This window comes from Crocodylus porosus, unplaced genomic scaffold (genome assembly GCF_001723895.1).
Source record: "Crocodylus porosus isolate Cpor-Errol unplaced genomic scaffold, CroPor_comp1, whole genome shotgun sequence".
Lineage (NCBI taxonomy): Eukaryota > Metazoa > Chordata > Crocodylia > Crocodylidae > Crocodylus > Crocodylus porosus.
Window position 1 is genome coordinate 19,362,209 of NW_017728907.1, and position 24,061 is coordinate 19,386,269.

General features: G+C 47.1%; 2 protein-coding genes across 5 annotated transcripts in view; one reads left to right on the forward strand and one right to left on the reverse strand.

Moving 5' to 3' along the window:
* Positions 1–416: 416 nt before the first annotated feature.
* On the forward strand, positions 417–7,837 carry TOR3A (torsin family 3 member A). 2 transcript variants are annotated; one of them, XM_019530913.1, is made up of 6 exons: positions 417–1,559; positions 2,474–2,569; positions 3,560–3,825; positions 4,524–4,699; positions 5,654–5,772; positions 6,873–7,837. In XM_019530913.1, exons 1-6 carry the CDS (start codon positions 1,274–1,276, stop codon positions 7,121–7,123), a joined length of 1,194 nt encoding a protein of 397 aa, XP_019386458.1. In that variant the 5' UTR covers positions 417–1,273; the 3' UTR covers positions 7,124–7,837. The 2 variants fall into 2 exon arrangements, with proteins under 2 accessions (XP_019386458.1, XP_019386457.1); XM_019530912.1 differs by having other exon boundaries at positions 418–1,559; positions 5,648–5,772.
* A 116-nt stretch (positions 7,838–7,953) lies between these two features.
* The window catches only part of ABL2 (ABL proto-oncogene 2, non-receptor tyrosine kinase), a 33,478-nt gene continuing 17,370 nt past the window's right edge, over positions 7,954–24,061 (reverse strand). The window contains exons 8-12 of one of the 3 annotated variants that reach the window (XM_019530911.1): positions 23,335–23,487; positions 22,466–22,555; positions 19,381–19,554; positions 17,289–17,522; positions 7,954–9,137 (exon numbers count right to left, since the gene is read on the reverse strand). In XM_019530911.1, the coding sequence (XP_019386456.1) occupies positions 9,091–9,137; positions 17,289–17,522; positions 19,381–19,554; positions 22,466–22,555; positions 23,335–23,487 (698 nt within the window). In that variant the 3' untranslated portion in view covers positions 7,954–9,090. Of the gene's footprint in view, positions 9,138–15,204; positions 17,523–19,380; positions 19,555–22,465; positions 22,556–23,334; positions 23,488–24,061 lie in introns of those variants that run through there. The other 2 variants (XM_019530910.1, XM_019530909.1) reach the window with 2 other exon arrangements.

Here is a 24,061-nt window from a genome sequence, read left to right on the forward strand (position 1 = left end):
AATGAAATTTTTACCTGTCTCTGCTTAAGGAGAAAAAAAGAATAAAATGGTATCCCTTCTGCCATCGCTAGGGGGCAGCACTGGCTGCGGTTTCTCCTGCATGGGAAGCAGCTGCAGCTTCTGCTTCCAGGGCAGTCCCTGAGAGTATGCAGGTGATACTGATCGATGTGTTTTTCCGCCCTTTTTGGCTCAAGGCCCCTGCCTTGAAAAATGCCAGCTCCTTGCTTTCACTCACTTTTGACTATAGAAAAATAATAGACTAATTCTTCTGATCAGAGAACTCAGAAAGCTCGCAGCAGGGCTGAATGTTTTTGACACTGGATTTCTCTTTTAAATTGCTGGGTTCCTCTTGAGTCACATTTGCTCACCTAACAGTGCTAACATTGCATGGCATGCTCCCTGCCGCCCTTGCACTCTTGAAACAATTTCAAGGCACCCAGGGTTCCCTGGCACCTGGGTTGAAAATAACTGATAGAGATACAATGGCATAGGAGAATGTAAGTCAGTGGAAAGTGCTGGCCCAGGAGAGGGCCCTGCTCGTGTAGGCAGCTTAGGACTCAAAACAGAGAGAAAAGCTGTGTCTGTCTGTATTATGCAGTGCCCCAGGAAAGGGAGTCAGGGGACCCAGCTGACATAAGGAGCAGAATTCTCCCACCCCCCCAGCATCCAGATCACTGCAGGCAGAGCGTGTGAGTGAATGGGAGGGCTTGTGGGGGGATCAGTTGCTGTCAGGCAAAGTGGTGGCATCATAGGCATGAGAGCAGGAGGTGGCCTGTGTGCCACTGTGAGAGCTATAGTGAAAGAACCTCACATTCAGTAGAATTGCCTGAGCTGTTGCAGAGCTGGTGCACCCCTTCCCTACCCCAGATATGCCCAGGGCCTTGCCAGTCCAGGTTAAACACCGGGGATGTCATGTCTCTGCAGGTTTAAGCAAGCAGCTGCTCCTAGCAGTTCCTTCCCCAGCTTCCCTCCCAGACGCGGGAGGAGCAACTGAACTGCACCCTCCCATTATACATTGACAGACCTCGCTGCTGCTGCCGCCGCCCAACTATTGTCACTGGAATGGAGCAGCTGGTCTCCATGGCAACTCCAGTAGCAGACAGAGGGGAAGTGAGATCACTGGTCTGGCAGCTTAGCAATTTAAAGGCAAATGGAAAATCCAGGGGCAAAGTTAGGCTGGGCTGGGTGAGATCAAGAGCAGCTGTCACAGCGGGTGGGAGGGGGTGCTGCTTAGACACGGCCTTCGTAGTAACTGAGTCCTGCCTCCGTGACCATGGTGGGTTGGGGTCCCACCCATCTCCCTCTGCTGACTTGTGCCCTCTTGCTATTGCTGTGGAGGTCTGACGGGCTTGTAGGGAGAGGCAGGCACTGGGGACCCAAGGAAGACCAGGCACGCACCATAGGGAAGGCGAGGCAGCTTGGCCACGACGAGACCATGAAGAGGCGCCTTGGCACCATGCACGCCCTGTCCAGGCAGTACTGGCAGTACCTGGCCTGTGGATTGTGGCAGGCGGGCTGCGAAGGAGAGGAAGATGAGCAGGCTGACATGGATCAGGAGGGTAAGTAGCTGTCACATATCTCCTCCCTGCCCTAGCTTCAGTAATGATGAATGTAGACATCCCCCTCCATGCCTCTGCCCACAGCCAATGCTCTTCTGTGTAAATCATCTCTTGGGTTTGGTGCTGCCAGCTTGGGGGGCTGTGTAGATGCACACTGCTCCTGAACCATGGGGTCAGACGGGAAGCATCACTGCCACTGGGTGAAACTGGGACTAATGCCCACACTGGGATTGCCCAGCCAGTGCTAGTCATCACAGGCCCATTATACTGTCTGACAGCAGCTAAGCTAACTTGTCAGTACGCTTCAACTATGAATCGGGTGTGCACTGATTTCTTCCTACCAAAGCCAGTGTCTGTGTGGGCAGGTGAAGTGCTGCTTTACCTCAGGTGGTGCCTTTGTATGTCTCTAGGTTCATTACTGCTGGTAACGTGAGGTTTCATTGGCATGCACTGTTGCTAGCAACATTAACACTCTGCTTCCATACACCCAGAGGGTGAAGCACTAGCAGTTGTCAGGCAGTGCTGAGGCCCTGCACACGATGAGATTCATTTACTGGGGCTCATGTAGTTGTATCCAAGACGCATCATGTGGGGCAAGGGGATGGTCTGTCTCCAGCAGGGTTAGAGAAAGCCCAGCCTAATGTGGCAGTACGGCAGTCTGTATTTGGCTTTTTGTCTCCTCTTCTAGCATTCTTCTCAGGGGTGGTCATGCTTGCACACAGTAATGGGGCAGCTGGCCTCCATCCAGTACCTGCTCTATGTTATGGTGGATACCATATCACTGGTGGCTACAAGTGGTGGTGTCTGACATCTAGCACGTGCCTAGGTAACAAGAATGAGAGTGAAGAGCTTATTTCCCAAGATGCAAACACTCTGCTGGTCCCTTTCCTTTCTTACTGGTACTCCTTTCCTAGGGTGGAGTTTGCCCCTGGAGGTGTTATCCAGCTGGTACTGTAGCTTCAGCAAGTGCTGTGAGACGGGAGACTGCAGAGTAACCAATAACATCACAGGTAAAGACCCTGGAGAGACAGGCCCAATGTTGGGAGGGGTCCTATGCTGGGACTTGGGAGACCTGGAGTCAATTCTACCATGGTATCCCTGTGTGAAACCGTGGGCAAATCACTTAGTCCCTTCGGTGTCTTAGTTGTCCCGTCTGTTAAATGGAGATAATGGTACCACCCTGCCATTAATGCAGTGATGGCTGTGTGCTGCCCAGATCCCATGGTAACAGAGTGCCTGAGAGAGTTTTCTAGTCAGCTGGAGTAAAACCTGATTCTCAGCCTCTACAGCTAAGGGCAAATGGCCTTTCTTACCCAGGTGCTGAGCTTGTTGCAGTGCTGGGGGAAACATGGCTGGTCCCATTCAGAATGTTCTCTGCTTTGTGGAAGTGGGACACACTCTTCCTTATCTTACTGCAAAACTGGAATGGTCCAGGGCCAAGAACTTTCTGGAGGTCCTAAGATGCTGCCATTGCTCCCCAGTCACCCCTTTGTATGGAAGGGAGAGGCAACCCTGTCCCGTGAGTGCTGCTAAGCCTTTCCCCTTCTCCAAATCCCATTCCTAAGGGCAAATACTGAGGAAGCCCATGTAAAAGTGCCTCCAGCTAGGAGTGGCCTGGTCATCCAGGCCAAACAACTGCACCTGAAGAGTTTGGTGCTCTTTTGCAGGCATTAAGTATCATCCTCATTTTCCAGAATTGAAAACTGAGTCAGGGAGAAGTTAAGTGACTTGCCCTGATCAGTGGCAAACATAGGAATGGAGCTTCAACGCCCTGATCTCCAGTCCTGTGATCAGATGGTTAGATGTGCTGTCTTCCAGTCTGGGCCTACATTAATACTGCTGCACAGAGTCCACTCAGTGGTGCCTTTCCTCCAGCAATGCAAGGCAAGGCAGAAAGGGTCAGCTCTTGGCAGAAATGCTGCAAAGCAGCCTCTGTGCTTGTTCCTGCCGGGGTGCTTACAGGGAGCTTAGAGCTAATGCCGCGCACTCTCATTCTCCAGGGTTAGAGTCAGACCTGAACAGGAGGCTCCATGGGCAGCACCTGGCAAGGAAGCTCATTCTGAGAGCAGTGAGAGGGTTCTTGCAGCGCCCTCAGCCGGAGAAGGCGCTGGTCCTGTCGTTCCACGGCTGGTCAGGCACCGGGAAGAACTTTGTGGCACGGATGATTGCTGATCACCTGTACCGAGATGGGCTGAAGAGCGAGTGTGTTAAAGTCTTTATTTCACTTTTTCACTTCCCACATCCTGCATACTTGGACTCCTACAAGGTGAGAGCTGGGCAAATCCGCTGTGCAGGCACAGCAGTCCCAAACTTCAGGCACAGCTTGTAGCAAAGGAGAGGGGCAGCAGCACTGGATGAGGGAGAACCCAGTGCTGCTCCCCAGAGGCTGGTGTACACTGGCTAGTGGCAAGCTCACAGCTGCTGTATTCAGATTAGGGATCAAAAGTGTAGTGAGGGGGGTGAGAGGCACCTGCCCCAGGCATCCATTTAGGAGTGGGGCTAGAATTGGCCGCCCCCCCCCCCGGCAAAGCCTGTACTCCAGCAGCGAGAGCAGGCCCACAACTTACCCATGCTGGGAACTCCAGCAGTCCCTGGCTGCTGCTGCAGCTTTAAGAGCCAGGATACATGGGTGCCAGTAGCTCAGCTGGAGACTACTGAGGAGTCCCTGGCTTGGGTAAGGCTGCTGTGCACTGTCCCCCTCCCCCAACTCTCCTCTGCTCTTGGAACAAACACCCACTCACCTCTTTCCCCCTCCCCCAGATCTGCAGGGTTTGCCCAGGACACGAGCTCCACTTGTGAGAGGCTGCCTGAGAGCAGGATGCTTGACAGGTACACCCTCACCCGTGGTGGGGTGGTACTGGAAGTGAACATTACTTGCCCTTCATGCCAGGACTCTACTCCCCACCCAAGCCCTATCTATCACTTCTTCCCGGCAGCTCATGTGGCCTTCGTGCTGATTTGCAGGTTCAGCTCAAGAAGCAAATCAGTGAGACGGTGAACCTCTGTGAGCAGGCCCTGTTTGTCTTTGATGAGGCAGAGAAGCTTCATACAGACCTGTTGGATACCATCAAACCCTACATGGATCACTATGACAGCATTGGCCAGGTGGACTACAGGAGGTCCATCTTCTTATTTCTCAGGTGACTATCAGAGGCTATATGAAGGGACAGGTTGCCTTTCCCAAGGGTGCTTAACATCCAGGTTGATGGCCCAGGTCTGGCAGGCCTCTTACAGAAATGTTGCTTGACTTGGCTGTTACTCACCTGCCAAGCTCAACACCAAGCCATTCTATGTCTTGAGTCCCAAAGCAGAGAATAGTATATTTCCAGTGCCAAAAGGCTTCTGTCTTGGCCAGCTGCAGGGAGAAGGGTGGGAGAAGCAGCTCTCAGGACAGAAAGCAAACTAACTATTAACAGGGGAATTGGGAGAGAGAAAATAGGCACTGGAGCTCATAGAGGAAAATGGCAGAGCCTTCTAGAGCTTCCGCTAGGAGGGAGTGAACATCTACTTCCCACATCGCTGCTCCCAGAGCCTCTTGGGATGGGTAGGGAGAACCATGTATGCATCCACCAGTCTTTTCCATCTTCCCCTGGGGGAGGCTACCCAGTTCTGCTCTCTCTCCTTTGTGTGCAACTGTCTGGGAGGAGGGGGCTCCCCTTAAATCAGACCTGGGAAGCCAGTAGAAAAGGAGCTTGGTTTTCTTGAAGGAAGAACACAGGTCCGTCAATATGTCCCTCAGACTTGAGCACTAGCTCTTCCACAGAACAGGCAAAGCACCCTGAGACATGGACCTAGGGCAGAAGGCTGCACATGCTGGTTGACTAGTACTGGAGAAAGTGTGATTCTGTGGGATGGGGGATGGCTAAGTTGCAGCATGTGTGCTAGAACTGGCACAGGAAGCTGCTGTGTGTAGGATGCGACATGCGGCAGATATTGCAGAGAGCACAGGGCAAGAAGCAGAAAGCAGAGCAGCAGATGGGGCAGGAGAAAGGGATGGGTGCTGGGCTAACTTGTGGTACACCTGCCAGAAAAGCTGGCCCTCACTGCTGTGGGGAAATAGGAGTTTGAACTGTTCCTTCCCTTCCTAGTAATAGTGGTGGCAACACCATCAATGAAGTGGCCTTGGATTTTTGGCGAGCTGGACGGGCCAGGGAAGAAATCACCATGGAGTACTTAGAGCAGCGCCTGTGGATGGAGCTGAAGGAGTCCCCAGGTAACTGCACCAGTTGCTGCGGAGCCGTTTTAGAGTTCTGCCATCAGAACGTCTCTGCGTTGGTCGGAGCTGGAGACAGCACTGAGGGCACTTGCAGCACAGCAACCTAACTTACTCCACACTGTGCTATGGGTCAGGGTTCTCCCCATCTACAGCCATTCAGCGCTAGACTCAAGGTTGTTGGGAGGCGGGCTACAAGCACCCTAATGCCCCTGTAGGCACCTGCTGCTGCAGTCAGACATGTCCATAACCATGGAGTCCTGTTTGAGCTGCTCAATCTTTCTTGCTAACATTCACGGTGTAAGTGTGCTGATGCCCTTCTCACTTGTGGGCCCAGACTGGGGAGGCAGACTCAGAGCACATTTCCCATCTCTTTTCCCCAGCATTTCCTGCTGGTGAGCTTAAGCAGTTCCTGGCTCTTGTAAATCGTGTTCCTAAGTTCCTCCCTACAACTGTGCTGAAAGGGAAGCCAGGCACCTAAAGTAGGGCTGTGAGTGTGCCTATCACATCTCCCCTTTTGACTTTCCCTCACTTACTCATGAAAAACACCCTAGTAGTGATAGTTTCCTGAAACTATCTTTGAGGCAAACACAACTTGTCCCTAGTGATGAAAGCAGGGTCCAGGTATCAGCTGGAGAAAGTGTAAATTCTGGCCAAATTTCCTCCTACTGGGAAGTGGCAAGCTGTGAAATACTCCTCATTCCCTTTTCCAGCTGAATGACCGAGTTGCATCCAAGACTCCTTCATTCAGTACAGAGGGGACCTTTCATTTACCAAGGGATGCCTGTAAATAAATTCCAGCAAACTGGAACCACCTACAAAAACAGCATACTGTAGTAGGTCTGAACTATGTCCTTAATAGCCAACTGGTTAGTAGAGTTCTATTACTATTTGCATCTTCCATTTTGGACAGGACGAACAGCTCCATAATACACTGCTAAATGCAGGGTCAATAGGCATCTTATAGACTAAATCAGAAATGCATAAGCTTTTGAGAGCCAGATATCATTTAATTAGATGCTATGGAAAGATGCGCAGAGAGCAGGTTCTCAGGAAGAGTGATTTGCTAAGTGTCCTTGTTGGTTGGTCTTTCATTGCAGGAACTGCCTTTGCCCATAGTCACCTTCTTGAAGAGAATGTCATTGACTTCTTTGTGCCATTCTTGCCCTTGGAGTTTCATCACGTGAAGCTGTGTGCTCGAGATGCTTTCCTGGCCCAGGGACTTCCATACACAGAAACAGCACTTGATGAGGTGGCCAGAATGCTGGTATTTGTACCTAAAGATGAGAGGCTCTTCTCTGCCCAGGGCTGTAAATCAGTGTCCCAGCGCATCAACTATATTCTCCCCTGAACATGAGCTGGGGGCTGCCTCGCTTGTACAAGCTGGATACAGATTCACCACCTGTGCTGTAATGGGAACTTGAAGTTCTCACTGAAGGGGCCAATGTAGCAGGAGAGGCTGGAGCCTTCCACTTTTAGGCACAGCTCAGGATTTGCAGTTGTGTGACACTCCTACACCCTTGATTTGGCAGAATGGGCAGGATGCATGGGCAGCCCGGCCTTCTGGAAGCCTCACTGTGTAGCAGGCAACTCTAAATGCTGGGCAATCATTTCCTGCTAATGGAAATGTTTGGCTGGTGACTCTTTTCTTTCATAGCAGCAGACTAGGTTGTATAAGAAAGAGCTTTGGTTTGCTGTGGTTCTGGGCATCCTAATTACTGTCCTGGGGGTGTCTGCGGTGCTTTTCCTTAAGCCCCTCCCCTGTAAGTCATTTACAAGACTTAAGTTAAATGAAATGCTACTCAACCTTTGCACAGCCAGTCAGGAAGGACTCTGTCATTCAGGGATTCAGTCTTGAAGAGTAATTGATCTGCCAGCAACTTTCTAAAGATGAGCCCCTGCCTGCACAGAAGATAAAACCCCAAAGTATGGGGCAAGCTGCAGGTGTGAGCTGAGGGGTATGGGTGTGGGATCACTCCCATACCAGAGAAGACTTTGATGTGTGGCACAAGGTCAGGGTGCACTAGTTGTCTAGGGGCAATTTAAGATTAAAAGCTGTTTTTAAGAGAGTGTTTTTAAACATTCTTTCCCTTAGAAGCTGTTCTCTTTACTGGTGGAAAGTATATTAGTGATACAATGCTGCTAGTGGTTTTAAACCCAGAACTGGTACCTAAACCTCAGCCCTGGAGACAGAAGTACTCATTTACATGGTTAGCATCATCCCACTCAGGCAACTTTTCCAGGACTCAAATTGCATCTTAAGAAAGCTCACCCTGATTGCACTTGTGATTAGCTGTTGCTGTAAGTGTACTGTTGGTGCTGCTGACTTGGGGATCTTGTTTTTGATAGCTGGCTGGAGTACAAGGTGGCAGATATCCTCTCTCTGCAGCACACAGGGCAAGGACAGTTCTTAAAGCAGCACACCATGGTTTAACTGTTTTTCATAGACAAGGATTTTTATTATGTACTACACACTTTGGCTTTTGGCCAGTCAGTATTACTACAGAGCAAGGCTGTTTGCTGTCTGGGTTACCAGCCAAATGATAAAAAGCATATTGCAGAAGGCCCAAAATGTCAACAGCACTGGTGGGTAGGGAGAGGAAGAGTGGGATGATGTGAATAATCACTTGCTCTGTGGCCAGTGGGTCAAAACTCCCTTCCAGCACAGCCACTTTAGGGAAGGTGAGATAAGTCAGCACATGCCGAGGACAGGGTTCAAGCTCCCTGGGTCTTGCATGTGTGTGGACCTTTGATCTATTACATTTTGAACCTCACAACTGCCAAGTGTTCCAGCTTCAGATTGAGCAGGTACATCTAACGTCAAGCTATAGTGGACTTTGGCCTAGTACTACCACCTACCACGTCACTTATCGGGAGGGCTCCACATACCTTTTTAGTTCTGGGAAGGTAACTAGGCCAGCTCACTGCTTACTATTTGTTTTTTCTTTCTGCTAATTCATTTCCCTTCTTTGCTGCAGTTAAGGGAAACCATGCTGAAATCCAGGTAGCTTGTTTATTCCAGTCAAAACAGCATTAGTGCCCAGAGCAAGCCTGCCCTGCTACACCTCACTAAACAAAGGGCTGAAATGTACTAAAGAGAAGATAGTTACTCATCTCATTCCCACCACTTCAGTCTGAGGAACAGAAAGGTGACAAGGCACACTGCTCCATAAGGTACACCATCTGTGCTGTAAGGCACCTTAGCATTACCTGCTCACTTCACCAGAAGACTAGGAAAAATAAGACAAACTCATTCTCATTCTTCCTGACCTACTGTAAAAAATACAGGTAAAGTTCAAACAGGTATTAATTGTACCTTCAAAAAGAATGACTGCAGGTAAAAGCATCATCTTGATCACTGAAACCTGAAGGGGGGGGGGGGGGAAAAAAGGCAGAAAACTCTAACAAGCTGGCTTTCATCTGTGGTGATTAGTGCTGTTTTAAGTGAAACTGGAGGAAAGTAGTAGATTATTCAGATTTAATTGCTCCATTTGAAAAGCATAAATAGTGTGGCTGGAAACAATTCTCAAAACAATTCTGGATCTAGGAGTTGCTCAGAGCAGAATTATTTTAGTTGAACTGCATAATTTCAGCACAGCTGAGAATCCAATGATATGAATCCCTGCACCTGGACTGCTGTAGCATTGAGGAATATCATTTTGCTCTTTGTGCCTAGAAGCATCTACCATCCTGAGTGCCAACTGGACAATCCTTTTCAGTGGAGCTGGTATACAAACAGGTAAAAAAAAAACAATCTTCACGTGATTTAAGCCAAACGCACACAACTTCCTTGGTTGTGAGAGAATGTTTAAATACACCAACAAAAGCAGCATGCATTTGAGTTCATTTGCCAATAAAATATTGCAACCTTTATTTAAAACAAAATGCAAATTGGCAAAACCTCGTGAAACAACAGGCAGAGGCCCCTCCAAGAGCCTTATTTACATCAAGTTTAACACTGTTTGCAGTTCACAGTCAGACAATAGAGTGAGAGAATTAAATTAGAAAAACAACCAAAAATATATTACAGTAACAATAAAAACAAAACAACTGACAACACTGGTAGAGTGATTGGTGATTAGTGTGTTTTCAGTTTAATTCAGTATCTTTACAAACTGTGCTGAGCTGATCAGATTCTTTACCCCCTGTGTACACCACACACACACACACACACACACACACACACATACATACACCCCCACACATACTTGGGAAGGGTGACCCTTTGGTATAGCCATTTGTAGTTTTGTAGATGGAAATAAATCAGGTGTTCCATAATCTGCAATTTGCTACCAATAGGAAACAGGGTAATGGTCCTGATTTCTACTACAGATTGCAGTTCCACGCCTATCCATGCAAACCCCAGCTGCAAAAGGTACTGGGAAAAGTATGCTGCCTGCACTGAACAAGGGGGAGGCTTCTCAGCATGCTCTTCTACTCATGCCCCTTGAGTATCTATTAATTCCCTGGCTATCTGTGACCGGTGCTAGAAGCAGTAGATCGCATATCTTAAAACAAAACAAATAGCAACACCCCGTCTGGGACTTGCACTTTTAGAAAAAGTTACCTGACTCACTAATGCTTGTCGCAGTTTCCAGAGCCCTAGAGAAACTGAGCAGCTCCCTGGGGCAAGGAGAGTCCTCAATGATGCTTTGTCCTCATTTTGGGAGAGTGCTTTAAATGACTAACACAAATGGCAGGCCAAGCAAGACCTTTGCCCTCATCCAGGATCAAATCCTGAGGCCCTTACTCAGACTTCAGAGAAAGGTCAAACAAAGCCAGGTGACCGGCGTCAGGCAAAACCTGCATTCTTTTACTCAAACCTCAGTTCCTATGTAGGCTGTCTGGGAAGCACAATTGCTTACTTGCCACATGAGTGAGCACTGACCTAACAGTGATGCTGTGAAAACAAAGCAGTGACTTGGGTCTCAGTGCTTGTTGCTCTGCAGCAGGCAAAAGATGGGCAGGCACCTGTAAGGTATCTGTGCAAAAACCTGACACTGGGCTTCAGCTTCTGCCACCTGCAGTGACCCAATGGGATGTGCTTTACAAAGAAGCACACATGGAAACTTTGCTAGTGAGTCCACATTGTCATCAGGATTTTACTACAGTAAGGCCCAGGTGGTTTGGGGAGGCATCCTGTTGTCCTGACCAGAACATCGAGGAACTCTCTAGCCTGTAGGCTAGAGGCTGTGCCCTCCCCCTCCCTACATTCAGCTTTGGCCTGTAACTGCCACATTTGATTATATTCCAAGGATTCTGTTCTTAACCCACCTTCATTTTCCCTTGCCCCCACACCCAACCCCCCCTACTAACAATGTGTTATTCAACAGGGAGATAGCTTTGATTTAAGGACACAGAGAGTGCAACAATTCAAAACTGCTAAGACAGACTGGTGCAAAAACATCCCTGGTGCTTCACTGCTACAGAGGGGACAAGGGGAGCTGCCCCTGAGGGGTATCCCCCCACTGTGCAGGGGTGAGGTGAAGAAAAAGTGCTGAACTTCACCTGCTTCTTGCAAGAAGCTGCTTGGGCCATGTTGATACCAGAACCCTGTCCGATTCACACATAGTGGCAGGCTGATGCCAGAGTGAGCTGAGCAAGGAGCCAGATTGCACACATCCTCACTGCACCGGCTATCTCCCTTCCTTGCCCACAAATACCACTTCATTTTAGTGGCTGTGCCTTTTATTAACGTCAGCAAACTCCTCTCTCCCCACTACATTCGTAATATGGTACTGTACTCATCCTATACAATGAAGAATGCAGAGGGGCCAATGCAGCTAGAAGCCCTAAAGGCCAAGTGAAAGTCAACCTAAACAAAAGAGGGGAGGGTTTGTAACCTTTCTAGGTGGCCTCCCAGACAGAACAGAAGGAACTGACCCCTATCGCTGAAAACAGATTTCACTCCTCCCACCATGGGCGCTCTCTTGCAGCAGGGGACAATGGGCAATCCAAGCAGTAGAGTAACAGCTCCAAAGGCAAGTCTACAAAGCAGTACCACAGAGCTACCCCAGCTGGCTCCAAAACCAACATCAGTACTGCACCCTGCCTGGCCCCACTGGCCAGGCTAAGACTGAGCACCAGACTGATGTAGCTACTTGGCTGGCTCCTGGAGCCAGGGTATCTGCACTGTGCTGTGTACACACCAACTTGTTCAGAGCTAGCACAAGCTTCTCTACACAGCATGGCACTGCACCACAGTAGGCAGAGGTGGCAGCAATTCTGCACCCCTCACAGCAGCTTCCCCATCTTTACCAAACAGATCAGTTGGAGCCTCAAAAATCAAGAATAGCTTAACTGAGTCATCCAATAGTGGCAGGTACAAAAATGCAGATACATGATAACAGGTTGAATGGACCAGCTCCCCTTCCCTCCCCACCCACCCCCTTAATTCAAAAAGGAAGCATAAGACATCAAGACCTGCAGGAAAATAAGAGTGTAAAATTAAGAAGCCCATGAACTCCATTGTTGCATCTTCTCCCCACCCCCCCATCTTTGTGTACTTGATCTATTGCAGCACATGCAATAGGGAAGTAAAAGGCCACTGATTTATCAGCAAGACTGAAATCTGAGGCCCTGAGCTACTGTCTAGAATGGATTAGAAATGCTCTGTGCACCCACCCTGGAGTTCGACTTCTGTGGCAGAAACAGGGCGTGTGGTGTGAGGGAGGAGCTAGAAATGAATATTTTTTTTAAAACAAGTGCTATGGTGGATAAGGATGGACTGACAGGGGAGTTGAGCATCAGAAGTGCCTGGAATGTCCGAGTCTGTCCTTCACTGTTTTTACCGCAGGACTTTGAGACGGGCTGGAATCCGGAAGGACATTTGTTAAGCTCCAGCATCTGCACACTTGATAGAAAATGTTACCAATAAAAAAAAGTTTTCAGAACTTGACAATAAGGGCCTTCTCCCTCAAAATTGCCCTGTTTCAGCCCATCTCCTGCAATGTCAGTTCCCCTAGCTCCCCAGGGCAGAAAAAGCCTGAATTTCTACAGTTAAAAACCATACTTCTAAGGATGAAAAGGATAGGACAAGACAATATAGGTCATCCTTTCACAGCAGATTTGTTCAGAGTAACGCACAGTTATGATCAAGATAACTGAAAGACACAAAGGGTGCCTATACAGGTACACTGAGGCTGTTCTGACATGCTATAATTACAGCATGTCAGGGCAGACTTGATTAATCAAGTCTGCTGGAGTGTGGTAATTACCACACTCCAGCAGACTCCAGCACTGTGTGCATCAGTGTCCCTGTGCTAAAAATGGTGGCAGGGGTGTTTTAATTAAAGCACCCCCACCACCATTTTTCAGCATGGGGACACTGATGCACATGACAGTCAGGGGGCTTTAAGGTGCACCCTCTACCCCCTGCAGCACACGTATAAAAAGACAAAATAGAAAAATTGTTGAAAGGTTCAGGAGATAACAGTGGCAAAATCCAACACCTGCTCTCGGTACTCTGGGCTCTGGCTAAGCACAAACTACCATGTGCAAGGAATGCTGAGGCAGCACCCCCTAAACTGCCCTCACTTGGTGCTAAGGCTTGAAGCACAGGGGTCTGCACTGGAACGAAGCAGTTGAATAGCCAACCTATTGCAGAAACAGGCATCAGATCCTGTCATGTGGTCCAAGTGCCAGGCAGACAGACTAAACATGCTGCACTTCTGCTGTCCCCATTTCAACACTACCAGCTTGAAAAGACCAAAACTGACTACCAACTTTGATTTTCCCATCAGTGATGCTATTTGGCCTTTTTTTGCATTTCACTTACCACAAAGCTCAACTGGTCTGTTATATTCAGAAATGCACACGCATTATTCCATTGCTACACTTGCTCACATGTAGCAATGAAACTTGATTTATCATAAAATGAGATTTTGATTTGCAGACACTGGCAGAAGACTTCATTATCCTGTGACAAATTTCATGAAAGCATGAACAAAACTGTTTGCAAGACCTTAATAATAATAATACCCCCTCAAACCTGGGGCCTGAAGATGGCTGACAGCAACCCTCTCAGCACAGCTGACACTCCTCCTTTGAATCACAGGTCTCAAAGCAGGACAACAGGGCAGGGTAGCCTGGGGGCAAGCCACTTGCCAATGTTATACTGACCCAATGGAAGAGTGATTTGGGCAGTTTCTGGGTTACCAGTAAGGCCGCCGTAGTGTAAGGGTGACAGTGAATCAAAAATGGCTCAAGGCTCAAAAAAAGGACAGGACAAATTCTCAACAACCTCTTGCTTGAGTTTTTTTTACTGACTCACCGCCAGGCCTCAACTTCACACTTCACCCCCAGACCAACATCAATGACTTTACTTAAAAGCAGTTTGATAACATTAAAAAAAATTAAGATTTTAGCTAAAATATAAGATTTAAGGTGCAGAGCAAGTCAGACCTTTAAACAACCTCACCAGCTCTCCAGCAAAGAATGGAACGTAAGCAAAAACATTCGTTAGTGAGCATGTATTTGAAAACATGCACCATGCCCACTGCTTCCCTCTCCTGAAACCATGCAAGGTACTACAGCTTTTCCCTACATGCCAGCAGCCAACAGCAAGGAAAACTGTTTCCAATTCTGATTCCAGTTCTGTGGATTGTCAATATGCAAGAGCGCAAAATCCTCAATGATGCTACATATCTGAGCCACGCTGGTTTTCTTCAAGCCTCAGATACAGAGGAGTATATTGATATACTAATATATGGACATTCCTGCTGGAGGCAAAAGTAAGATCCATGTATGCTCCACATCAGTAAATGCTATCTGCTTTCTATGTTCCAGCATCACCACCACCACCTTGCACTCCTTTCATATCTGTGCAGCCTGATGCCCTGAAGAGGTAGAGTCCTGCAAGTCAAAACAGGTGGGCAACTTCCAAAAAGCCACCAGCAGTTAATGTTATGTGAGATCAAGGGACAGATACTTAGATGACCGTTAGCAAAACCTGCAGCAGAAGGAAGACAGTGGGACAGTAAAGTTGTATGTTCTGGTTCCCAAGAGGACTGTATTAGTGTTGGCACTTTTAATACTAAAAAGGAATGTAGAGAACAGTGAGAAAGTGCACTGACAGGAGGCAGTGCCTTGCCAAGTATGGATCTCAAAGTGACCAAAAAGAGGAGAGGAAGCCAACACTGTACCAAAGTTACAACAATCTACAGTTTATCAGAAGACATTGGCAAATTGTGCATGAATCTCAAACTACTTGCAAGTGACCAGTAGGCAACATCCATGCTAGGCTACCTGAAGCAGGAGTAGCCAACCAACCCAAGTGAAGGTTGTATGGTGGGGTAGGGGCATAATCCAGTGGCAAGTCTGCCCAGTATCCCTTCAGCTTCAAATTTAATGAAAATATGAATGTGTGATGTCATGGCATGGGCAGGGAAAGGGGTTTGTTTCATATATTAACTCGTTTTGTAGTTCTTACTACAGCAGCCACAGCACTGTGGAAGTACGCCATCTGGGCTAGTGCATCCACTTCCAGCAGCTCTGAATACCATCAGTGCGTTAGACCTCCTCCTCCACAATCACACGGAATCTCCCCCTTCAGAACTCTCAGCACGAGCGCCCGCAGAGTCCCGGTGCCTTTCCCTTGTGATCTCAGGAGGCCAAAGCAAGCATTAGTGCAGAAAGGGGAGGATCTGTACATCAAGTGGCCCTGCAACCACACAGGTACTCTGGATATCGGAAGGAAAACCACCCTTACCGAAACAAGAACCCACCATCTCTTCTCCTTCCTCACATTGGAAAGAGTAAGGAACTGCTCTCCCTTGTAGACACAAGCAGATCAGATTTTTCTGGTGAGGCAGTTTTTAAACATTCTGCCCCTTCAGCTTCAATCTACCCCACTTCTCCCTCCCTCCCTCCAGCATCGCCTTCCTCCCTCCCTCCCCATATTTTGAGATGAACCTGTAAACGAGAGGAGAACTCAGTAATCTGAGGTACTTCACAAACTCACTCAAGTATCAGTCTTTCCTTCTGAAATCATCAGTACAGAAAAAGAGTTTCCCCACCATGTATATTTTCTTCTACTAAGATTGACAGTAGCTACCTTTGAACCACATCACTGATTTCTTGGACACATGACAGTAAGTTATTAAGGACTGGGTTGGCCCCGGGCACACTAGCAGCTGTGGAGGACACCTGCAGTTCCTGCAAGCTGAGTTCCAGTTTGCTCACGGCTTCCCGGAAAGCAAATTTGTTGCGCATTTGCGGGATACAGTCGACATAGCCTGAGCAGTAATCCAACAGCTGGTGCCCAGTATCCACCAGCTGGCTGTTTGGCGTTGGCTCGGTGATGGCACTCGAGAGGAGATCTGCACACTCCAGCAGTGCCTCCTTGCTAATTTTGTCCGCAGAGATTTTCTCAGCTGCTTGTTTGGTCTTTCTTAGTGCCACTTTGGCACCTGCCGTGCCATTGGCCATTTTTGCTGGGGAGGTGGAAGACGATGACAGAGGCACTTGAGGTGGAGGCAAAACGGGCCTCCCAGTTTTTCCACCAACAGGTGCCACCGCTGCCTTTTTACCACCTTCGCTCACTTCCAGTCCATGCTGAGCTCCTGTGGTATTATTCTGCTCTTCTGCAGTGTCTGAGCCAGTGGGTGGCTGCTGTAGGAGCCTCATAACTGGTGGAGGAGGTGGGGCACACTTTGGTTTTACCCGTCTGGGCCGGTCCCTGTCGCCGGAAGATGTAACCTGATGCTCAGATAAGAGCTTAAATTTATTACCCTGAGAGTCTGTGCCAATGAGCTGCACGTCTGCTGGAGTATGTTTTAGAGTGGGTGAGATTAGGACTGGCACTTTGTGGTTATGAGTGGTTGGAAGTATTGCTGCAGCCTTTGCTGGAGAGGACCATCCTAGTCTCTCTCCATCCTCTACTGTCCCTTGCCTTGTACCACTGTTTTTTTCTTTGTTTTTAGGGGCTGCTGTTACTACTCCTGGACCATCCTTCTCTGTGGCAGCTGACTCCCCCATGGGGGGTCTGAAAGGAAGAGCTGTGGCACCTCTTGGCAAGAATTTGGCTTTTGGTCTCTCTCTGGTCACACCAGGGCCTTCTTCAAACCTTTTGGGAAGCAGGTCATTGGACCTACCTGTGCTCTCATCTGGCTGAGAGGATGTGGAAACTGTCCTTTCCAGTTGTATTTTTGACCTCTGGGAATTTCTGGGAAGGGTCATTGCCATTCTATCCTGCTCTGGAAGCCCTGAGGACATGGAAGATGTAGAGTTTGACCTTGGAAAAGGCTTTGAAGCTTCTTCATTGCCAGTGGGTTTCCCTGCTCGTAAACCCAGTGTTTTTTTAATCAAGCGTGGTGTAAAGAAACCTGTGATGCCTGACCACCCACCACCAGCACTTGCACCCCCACCACTGCCAGTACCACCATCATCACTGCAGAAGTTCCTCTGTGCAAAGCCTCCACCATAGCACTTGGGTGGGGCCAGGTTTGAATCTTGCTGGGTGGGAGGAAAAGAGAACCCATCAACATGTTGCAAGGAAGCAACAGATGAAAAATTACCCGTTAGCTCATATTTCTTGTGGGGCTGATTTTCCATCTCGCGGAAGGAACTGCTGCGCTTTGGAGGTGTGGGAGCATTCCTCTTCTTCATGAAAGAGCTGAAAAAGCCACCTTTCCTGTCCCTTGTAAAGGTGGTCTCTTTGGCATCTTCCAAGAGGCTGCTGGGTGACTTGTCCCTCTGCTTGCGAGGCAGGGCTGGAGACCCACTTGTGGGCTGTGCACTTCTGATAAATCCTGGAGAAAGGAAACAAATAGGAATCAAGAGCCGATTAAAAAAACTCCAGCTTGCTGCCCTCCTGCTTTGGGTCAAATGAGTCACCAGATACGCAGTTAGGAAGGAATTTTTCCACAGGTAGACTCATAAGAACTGCAGGGTTTTTTTGCCTTCCTCTATAAACATGGGACATGGTCTTCTTCCTAGAATTACCTGAGCAAATGAATCAATAACTCATCTGCCACAGCAGTGGTAGGCCTTTTCTCCATTGCTTTTTGCCTGAGGCATAATGTAGAAAAAGACTGTCAAACCGATGGGCCCACAGGCCCCTGCAGCTGCCTCTCTCACTGCTGCATGGTGAGGAAAAGGCCAAGGAGGGGACTGTATTGCTAATGCAGCAAGAGGGGGAAGGGAGCTGTGTGCCACCTGTGCAGCCTATGCAGCCGTGGCTAGGAGGGAGAACCTGAAGGGCGGCAGGGGGAAAGGGAAATCCCAGAGGCCACATGGTTGCCACCTGCACTGAATTTGGACACCCCTGTAGTAGGGTGTCCAAGCTTTAGTTTTCATAAAATGTTCTGTAGTGGGATGCGTGGCATTGGCCTGTTGATGCAAACAACTGGACGCGATAGCTTAGGCCCTTTCCAGTACTGCGCTCCTAAACCTGCCTGAACCTGGGTTTGAAAGACAGCGTATTTCTGGGCAGATGCAGTGTCCTTTGAAAAATAAAATTTCATACACACAAAAACCTTAGTCATGCAAGTTGGAAAACTCAACATAAGAAAAAGTTCAGATGATACCAAGGATCTGTTGTTCACCTCTAGTTTCTATTTCTTTTTTTCTCTCTCTGCCCTTTTCTTCTCTGCTTATGGGTCTTGTGCTTTAAACTATAAATTAAACAATCTATTTTACTGTTTGTCAGTTTTGCTTATGAAATTCTAAATCATTTTAAAAAACAATAAAAATGTTAACATTCAAGATGGCGATGAAGTTTATCAAACCAAAAAAAAATACAGTTTTCACAGTAAGAGATCAGGCTGGTGAAGCTGGAGTGGTAGGATCTATTAATATGTTCTAACCCTTAAACTGTTTTACACCAGTGGTCTCCAAAGTGGGGTATGTACTCTCCAAAGTGGGGTGTGCACACCCCAGGGGGTACACAAGACAATCAACTGGGGTGCAAGAAGAAAATATTAGAACTTCTATTTGTATTTATATAAATATACATATATTGGGGGTGCGTACTCAAAATTTTTTACTGATAGGGGTGCACGATCAAAAAAGTTTGGAGACCACTGCTTTACACAGCCTGAAATGAACGGTTGTTCATTCAACTGAATAGTTTGATGAACTGAGAGCAGTGCAGGGAATCTTGCACAGCATCTGTTCAAAGCCCTATTCTTATTGCTCTTAGAAATCCCTGAGTTTCATAAACAATAGCCAGAGCACATACTGCCAACTGATATACCCTATTTCACACATCAAGAAAAAATGCCAGGCTGTATACCATACCCTCTCAGCTTCCCCAAGAAGAGAAGTGTTTCCTTATCCTGAACCCTCCCCAGCACTACTCCAAAAAAGCAAGACACAGATAAGGCTTACTGTCTGTGTGCCTACTCTCAGGTGCATTATTTTTTCTTGTTCTACCTTAACTTGTATGTGCAACATGTTCATGGGGTTCATTGAGTAATACCACTTTACAAGGGCTAGCTGGAGTGTGGTTGAGCCTAAAAACCATCCTGCTGAGATCAGCAGGTGCACATGTTCAGTTCATATACGTAGTCACAGTACTGGAAATGTCAATAAACAGCTACCGATAACTTATGCCAGATGAAAACCTGCCCTATAATGTATGGCCACAGCGACTCTTACTGCCCATACCTGGTGCTGAGCTGGAAGCCGAATGCTCCACAGCTTCCTGTGTTCCTTCAATATTCTCCTTGTTCTCTGTCTGTTTCTTCAAAGTTCTAGTCTTGGAGGGAAGCATGGGTAACCGGGGCAAATAAGGAACTATAGATGATGATGAGGCTGTTCTTCCAAGCTCTTCTGCCACCTCTATAAGAGGGGTTGAGGGGGAGGAGATAATCAAAGAGGATGAGGAGAACAGTGGGATCAGAGATTAGCAAAGGAAAGGAAAAGAACGAGTCTTTACTGGAGGCCCTTGTCCAATTGCTGTGAGCCAACCTTTTGTACCTTATGTCCCACCTACGTAAGGTCAAAAAATCCTGGTCCCACCAGTCAAGGAGGGGGCAGTAGCTCCTAACAGCCAACTGAAGTGTGCAAAAGTGAAACCAGAAGTCCTGCTGTGGTACTTTGGTTTTGCCACCACAACTGAGTCCCACCTAGAGGACCCACTGGTTGAGGAACCCTGTTCTACTGGATCCAAGGATATAAACCCGAGTTTGGCAACCTACAGGCCACAGAACTAGAGGCTTCTGCAGCATTTTGGCAGCAGGGAAGAGTAGCAGTGGCAGTACTGGTGGAAGGGGAAAAAAAAAAAAAAAAAAGGAAGGAGCACATTCAGAGCTAAGCTCTGTTAAAGCAGTCCCTCCTGGCTGCAAAATGTTGCTGACCCCTACTGGAGAGGATTAGTTACATTTGCTTGCATACAATATGTGCCTTTCCCCCAAAAATCAGCCTCCCAAAATTGAAGTGTGCACTTTAGGCAACGAAGCTGTTTTCTTCACTGGAAAAGAGGCATGCCTGGAAACACTATGCATGCTATGCAGCTGTCAAGATGGCTGTGATTTATGTTTGGCTCAAATATGAAGGTATGGAGTCCTGTGTTAGCCCTCTCACAGCCATAGCTACTGGCTGAGCACTATTAGCTTGTGCCTGAAGCAGCACGTGAGTTTGTTGGTAGTATCTTAATGAGGCTTGTGATATGAAAACAATTTATAGTAACTTATACAAGGTACTTACAGTAAAGTATTTAGTTTTGCTGCTGCCATTCCAAGTGTCTGGGGCCTAACTTTGTGTGACACAATAATTCCTCCTGGAAACAGACGGTCTAAGAAATGACATCCCAGGAGACAGTCTGCTACACCAGGAAGTTCCTGCTGCCTCACCAGACTTCTCATGGGATTCTGTATCCCTGGATCCTATGTTCCCAGGAGAACTTACTCTGTTATGCAGTTAGCCATGACCCTGAATTTTTTTTATTTTATTTTATTTTTTTTTTACATTCTGCTTTCCAGAAAACAAGTTGTGTGTTTTATTTGGTGTTGTCTTGTATGCAAAAATATATAGTATTTCTTAATGGTTTCAGACACTGGTTTACATCCAAGTTCAGCAACAACAAAAAATAGTGAGAAATGTAAAATAAGAAACAGCAACCCCCTCAAAAAAGCAGCTTCTATCCCATGCCAGGGGTTGAGGTGCTGCTTATGGCTCAGAAGCTGCTCAACTCTTAGTAGGATAGTCATCTTTCTCGGCATAGAAACACCCCTGTAGCAGCGTGTCCCTTTAAGAGGAAAGCTGGCCTTGAGGTAGAGTACTCCCCTTTTCCAGGCTGCACCATCCCATTAACAATAAAGGCAGATTCTATTTTTCCTAGCATTACATATGTACACACAAGGGTTAGGCAAGGCCATAAAACTCCTGGGAATTTGCCAAGCTTGGGTTTGTTTGGGCAGAATGACTTTCTCTAATGGAATTTTAGCCAGGTGCATTTTCTGTGGTAGTGAAGGGGATGGATCAACTTACTTTACATTTCAAAGAAGGTTCAAAGCTTTTTAGGAGATGGAAATAGCCCTGCCCTCTGTTGTTTGATACTAGGCGCATCTACACAAGACAATGCACAGAAGACTAATTTCACTGTGCATTAGCTTATTGCAAAAGCCATGCTAAAGCACTAATGTGCAGCAAAAATTAGTCTACTGAGCATTAAGCTTCACAAAAAAAGTGCATGCCTTTGCTACCATGCAGTACTGCCACATTTATGTAGTACTGTGTAGAGGTACTAAATTTAATGTCCAGTAGCAAAGGTGCATTAATGCATGTATAGACGTGCCCACTGTGTACCAAAATTTTAGATTAAATACATGTGTAATAGCTACGTGCTCAAGTTAGGTGTATCCGTTTGTTGCTGGTAATAGCACTTTCCTTCCAGAGGTTAAAACAGTAATAAGCGCTGATGAAAATCCATACCATATTTACTCACATACCACACGCACCCTTTCCACCAAAATTAGCCTTCAAAAATTGGGGTGTGTATGTTAAATAACAAAACTGATGCCCTACCCTCTCTCCCCCAGAATGGAAGCACTCCACTTAAATTCCTGCTCCACTGCATATTTAAAACCAACTGCTCAGCAGCAGCAGTGGTATTTCTATTCAGGCAGCTGAGCATGTCAGTTAACACACTGGCAGATTTTTTTCTTTTCAAAATCAGACTTGCCCTTAAACATCAGTTTTCAACAGCAGCTACAGATTCAGCTTTTGACAGGGAGCATAAGTGATATTAAGATTAGGTTCTGTCCCTGCTCTACGCAGTCATAACTCTAGAAATATTTTTTTCCTTTGTTCTGCCTTCCCCAAATCAAGGTTCATGTCTTATTTGGGGGGGAGGGGGTGTGGTATGCAAGAAGATACAGTATTTAGTCACTCAATTTCTAAAGTTAAAAAAATACAGGCCAATATTGCATGTGTGTGTGCTTTCCCTTCTTTCAACTCACCTTCAAAGACTATACTTAAGTTCTGTAATAGAAATAAAAGACTTCTAATATGGACTAGATTTTATACTTAACACCTATTCCATTACCCTTTTATACCTAAAAAAATTAATACAGCTTCCACTGGACTGGAATATTTTTAAATGCGTCTAATCTCACTGAAACATACATGAGCACAATTTTGTACATCTGAAGAGCAAGACTCTAGCAGAGTAAGCCTCAATAACCTGTAGTCAGCACCATGGACATGAAATACCACATTTAACAAGAGTAGAAAAAGCAAGGGTACTCACCTTCTGATATGCTGGAGTCATGGAACATCGTTTCAAAGGCCTGGTGGGTCTCAGCAAATGATGGTCGTTCTGGGGGATTCCACATCCAGCCTATATGGCAAGGTAGAAAAGTTCTCAATGTGTGCAGCAGGAATTACAGATAGTCATCTTGTTTGGTTTTTTTTTGCAGGGGAAAGAGTCTGAGGATTTGAGTACGTTTTTGCTAAGACCATTTATTCCACAGCCAGCATGTCAATCACACAGTTGCTGGAATCCCAGCTTATTTCAACAGGAATCACAGACAGGTGTAGCAAGGCTGTAGTGGTGATGGATCAAGAAACCATCTTTCAACCATAACAAAGCATTATCATGTTGCCAGCACTAATTCCTTCTCACCTCTTTTTTTTTTTTTTTAAATGAAAAAGTAACATTTCCTTATTTGCCATCTCAGCCGTGGAGATTAAACTCTTCTTTAACCATAGAGCAGGCAGATGTAACAAAATAGACCAGGCTTCCAGATTACAGTTGCCCAAGGTGTTTCTGCCACTGAACTATGGGGCTATTCTAAGTGTTATAGTACCATTCAGGCCATGGTCTCTGCTGGTGGGACCGAAGGGTGTCATTTAACAGTCCTAATTGTGATGGGGATTTTCAGAATTGAATGCTTAGTTTCAAGCCAGTGTCTAGTGTACATCACACTTTTTACACAGGTCACTAGACACCCTTCAGACAGTGAAAGTATTTTCAATTACCAACATCAGTCAAACATGACAGGGCAGATCAGAAACAAAAGGTTCCACAGCTAATTATGGATTCTCATCACTATCCTAGATTTTTACATTTCCTTCCCAAAATGAAACAGAGGAGGAAAAAAAAGAGAAAAGACTCACATGCTCTCATCAGTTCATAAACCTTTGGGGGACATCCTTCTGGTTGTTCCATTCTATATCCTTTCTCCAGCAGATCATACACCTGTGAGAGGTCAATACCTGGGTATGGTGACATCCCATAGGTGGCAATCTCCCACAGCAGCACCCCAAAGGCTGCAAAGAAGAACAAAAAAACCCAAATTTTCATCTATCCCTTCTTTTCTTCCATGGGATGAGTCCTACCATAGTCTTGAATATAGCCTGAAGTAGTCTCTTCTGCAGTTATTCATGTCAGCCTTCAGGAGGAGTACATGTAGGATTTTACAAAACGGGTGGGGGCTGTAGGAGCAGGATCTGGCACTACAGGGTGCCTACACCCCCTGCTTTGAGTCTCTAGGCTCCCACTGGGGCAGGCAGACCACACCAGGGAAGCTGCAGTCAGGGACTTTGTAAGTCCCCAAAGCAGGTAAGAATTCTCATCCCCTGCACCTCCCTGCTCAAAGGCATGTCCCCTACCCCCTACCGCTGTTATCCAACTGTCCTGGGGGTGAAGGAAGTTCCAGAGCCACTTCAACCAAGCAGTGTAGAGGCTGGGCTCAGTACCATGGGCAGATGGGTTTCCTGGCCCTGGGCCTGCTCCCTGGGAATAGACAGGGAGAGGGAATCCACCCACCTGTTGCCACCACTGTCTCCAACTGATCCTAGCCCCTGCCCAGACCAGCTGGGAGCGGGACAAGAGCTCCTTTGC

What these genes read in the sequence shown, in the direction of transcription:
- TOR3A (XM_019530912.1), top strand. Translation starts at nt 1,274, where the DNA reads ATGGTGGGTTGGGGTCCCACCCATCTCCCTCTGCTGACTTGTGCCCTC. An exon ending in GGCTGACATGGATCAGGAGG is followed by an intron (nt 1,560 to 2,473) that starts GTAAGTAGCTGT and finishes CTCCTTTCCTAG; the next exon opens with GGTGGAGTTTGCCCCTGGAG. An exon ending in AGTAACCAATAACATCACAG is followed by an intron (nt 2,570 to 3,559) that starts GTAAAGACCCTG and finishes CTCATTCTCCAG; the next exon opens with GGTTAGAGTCAGACCTGAAC.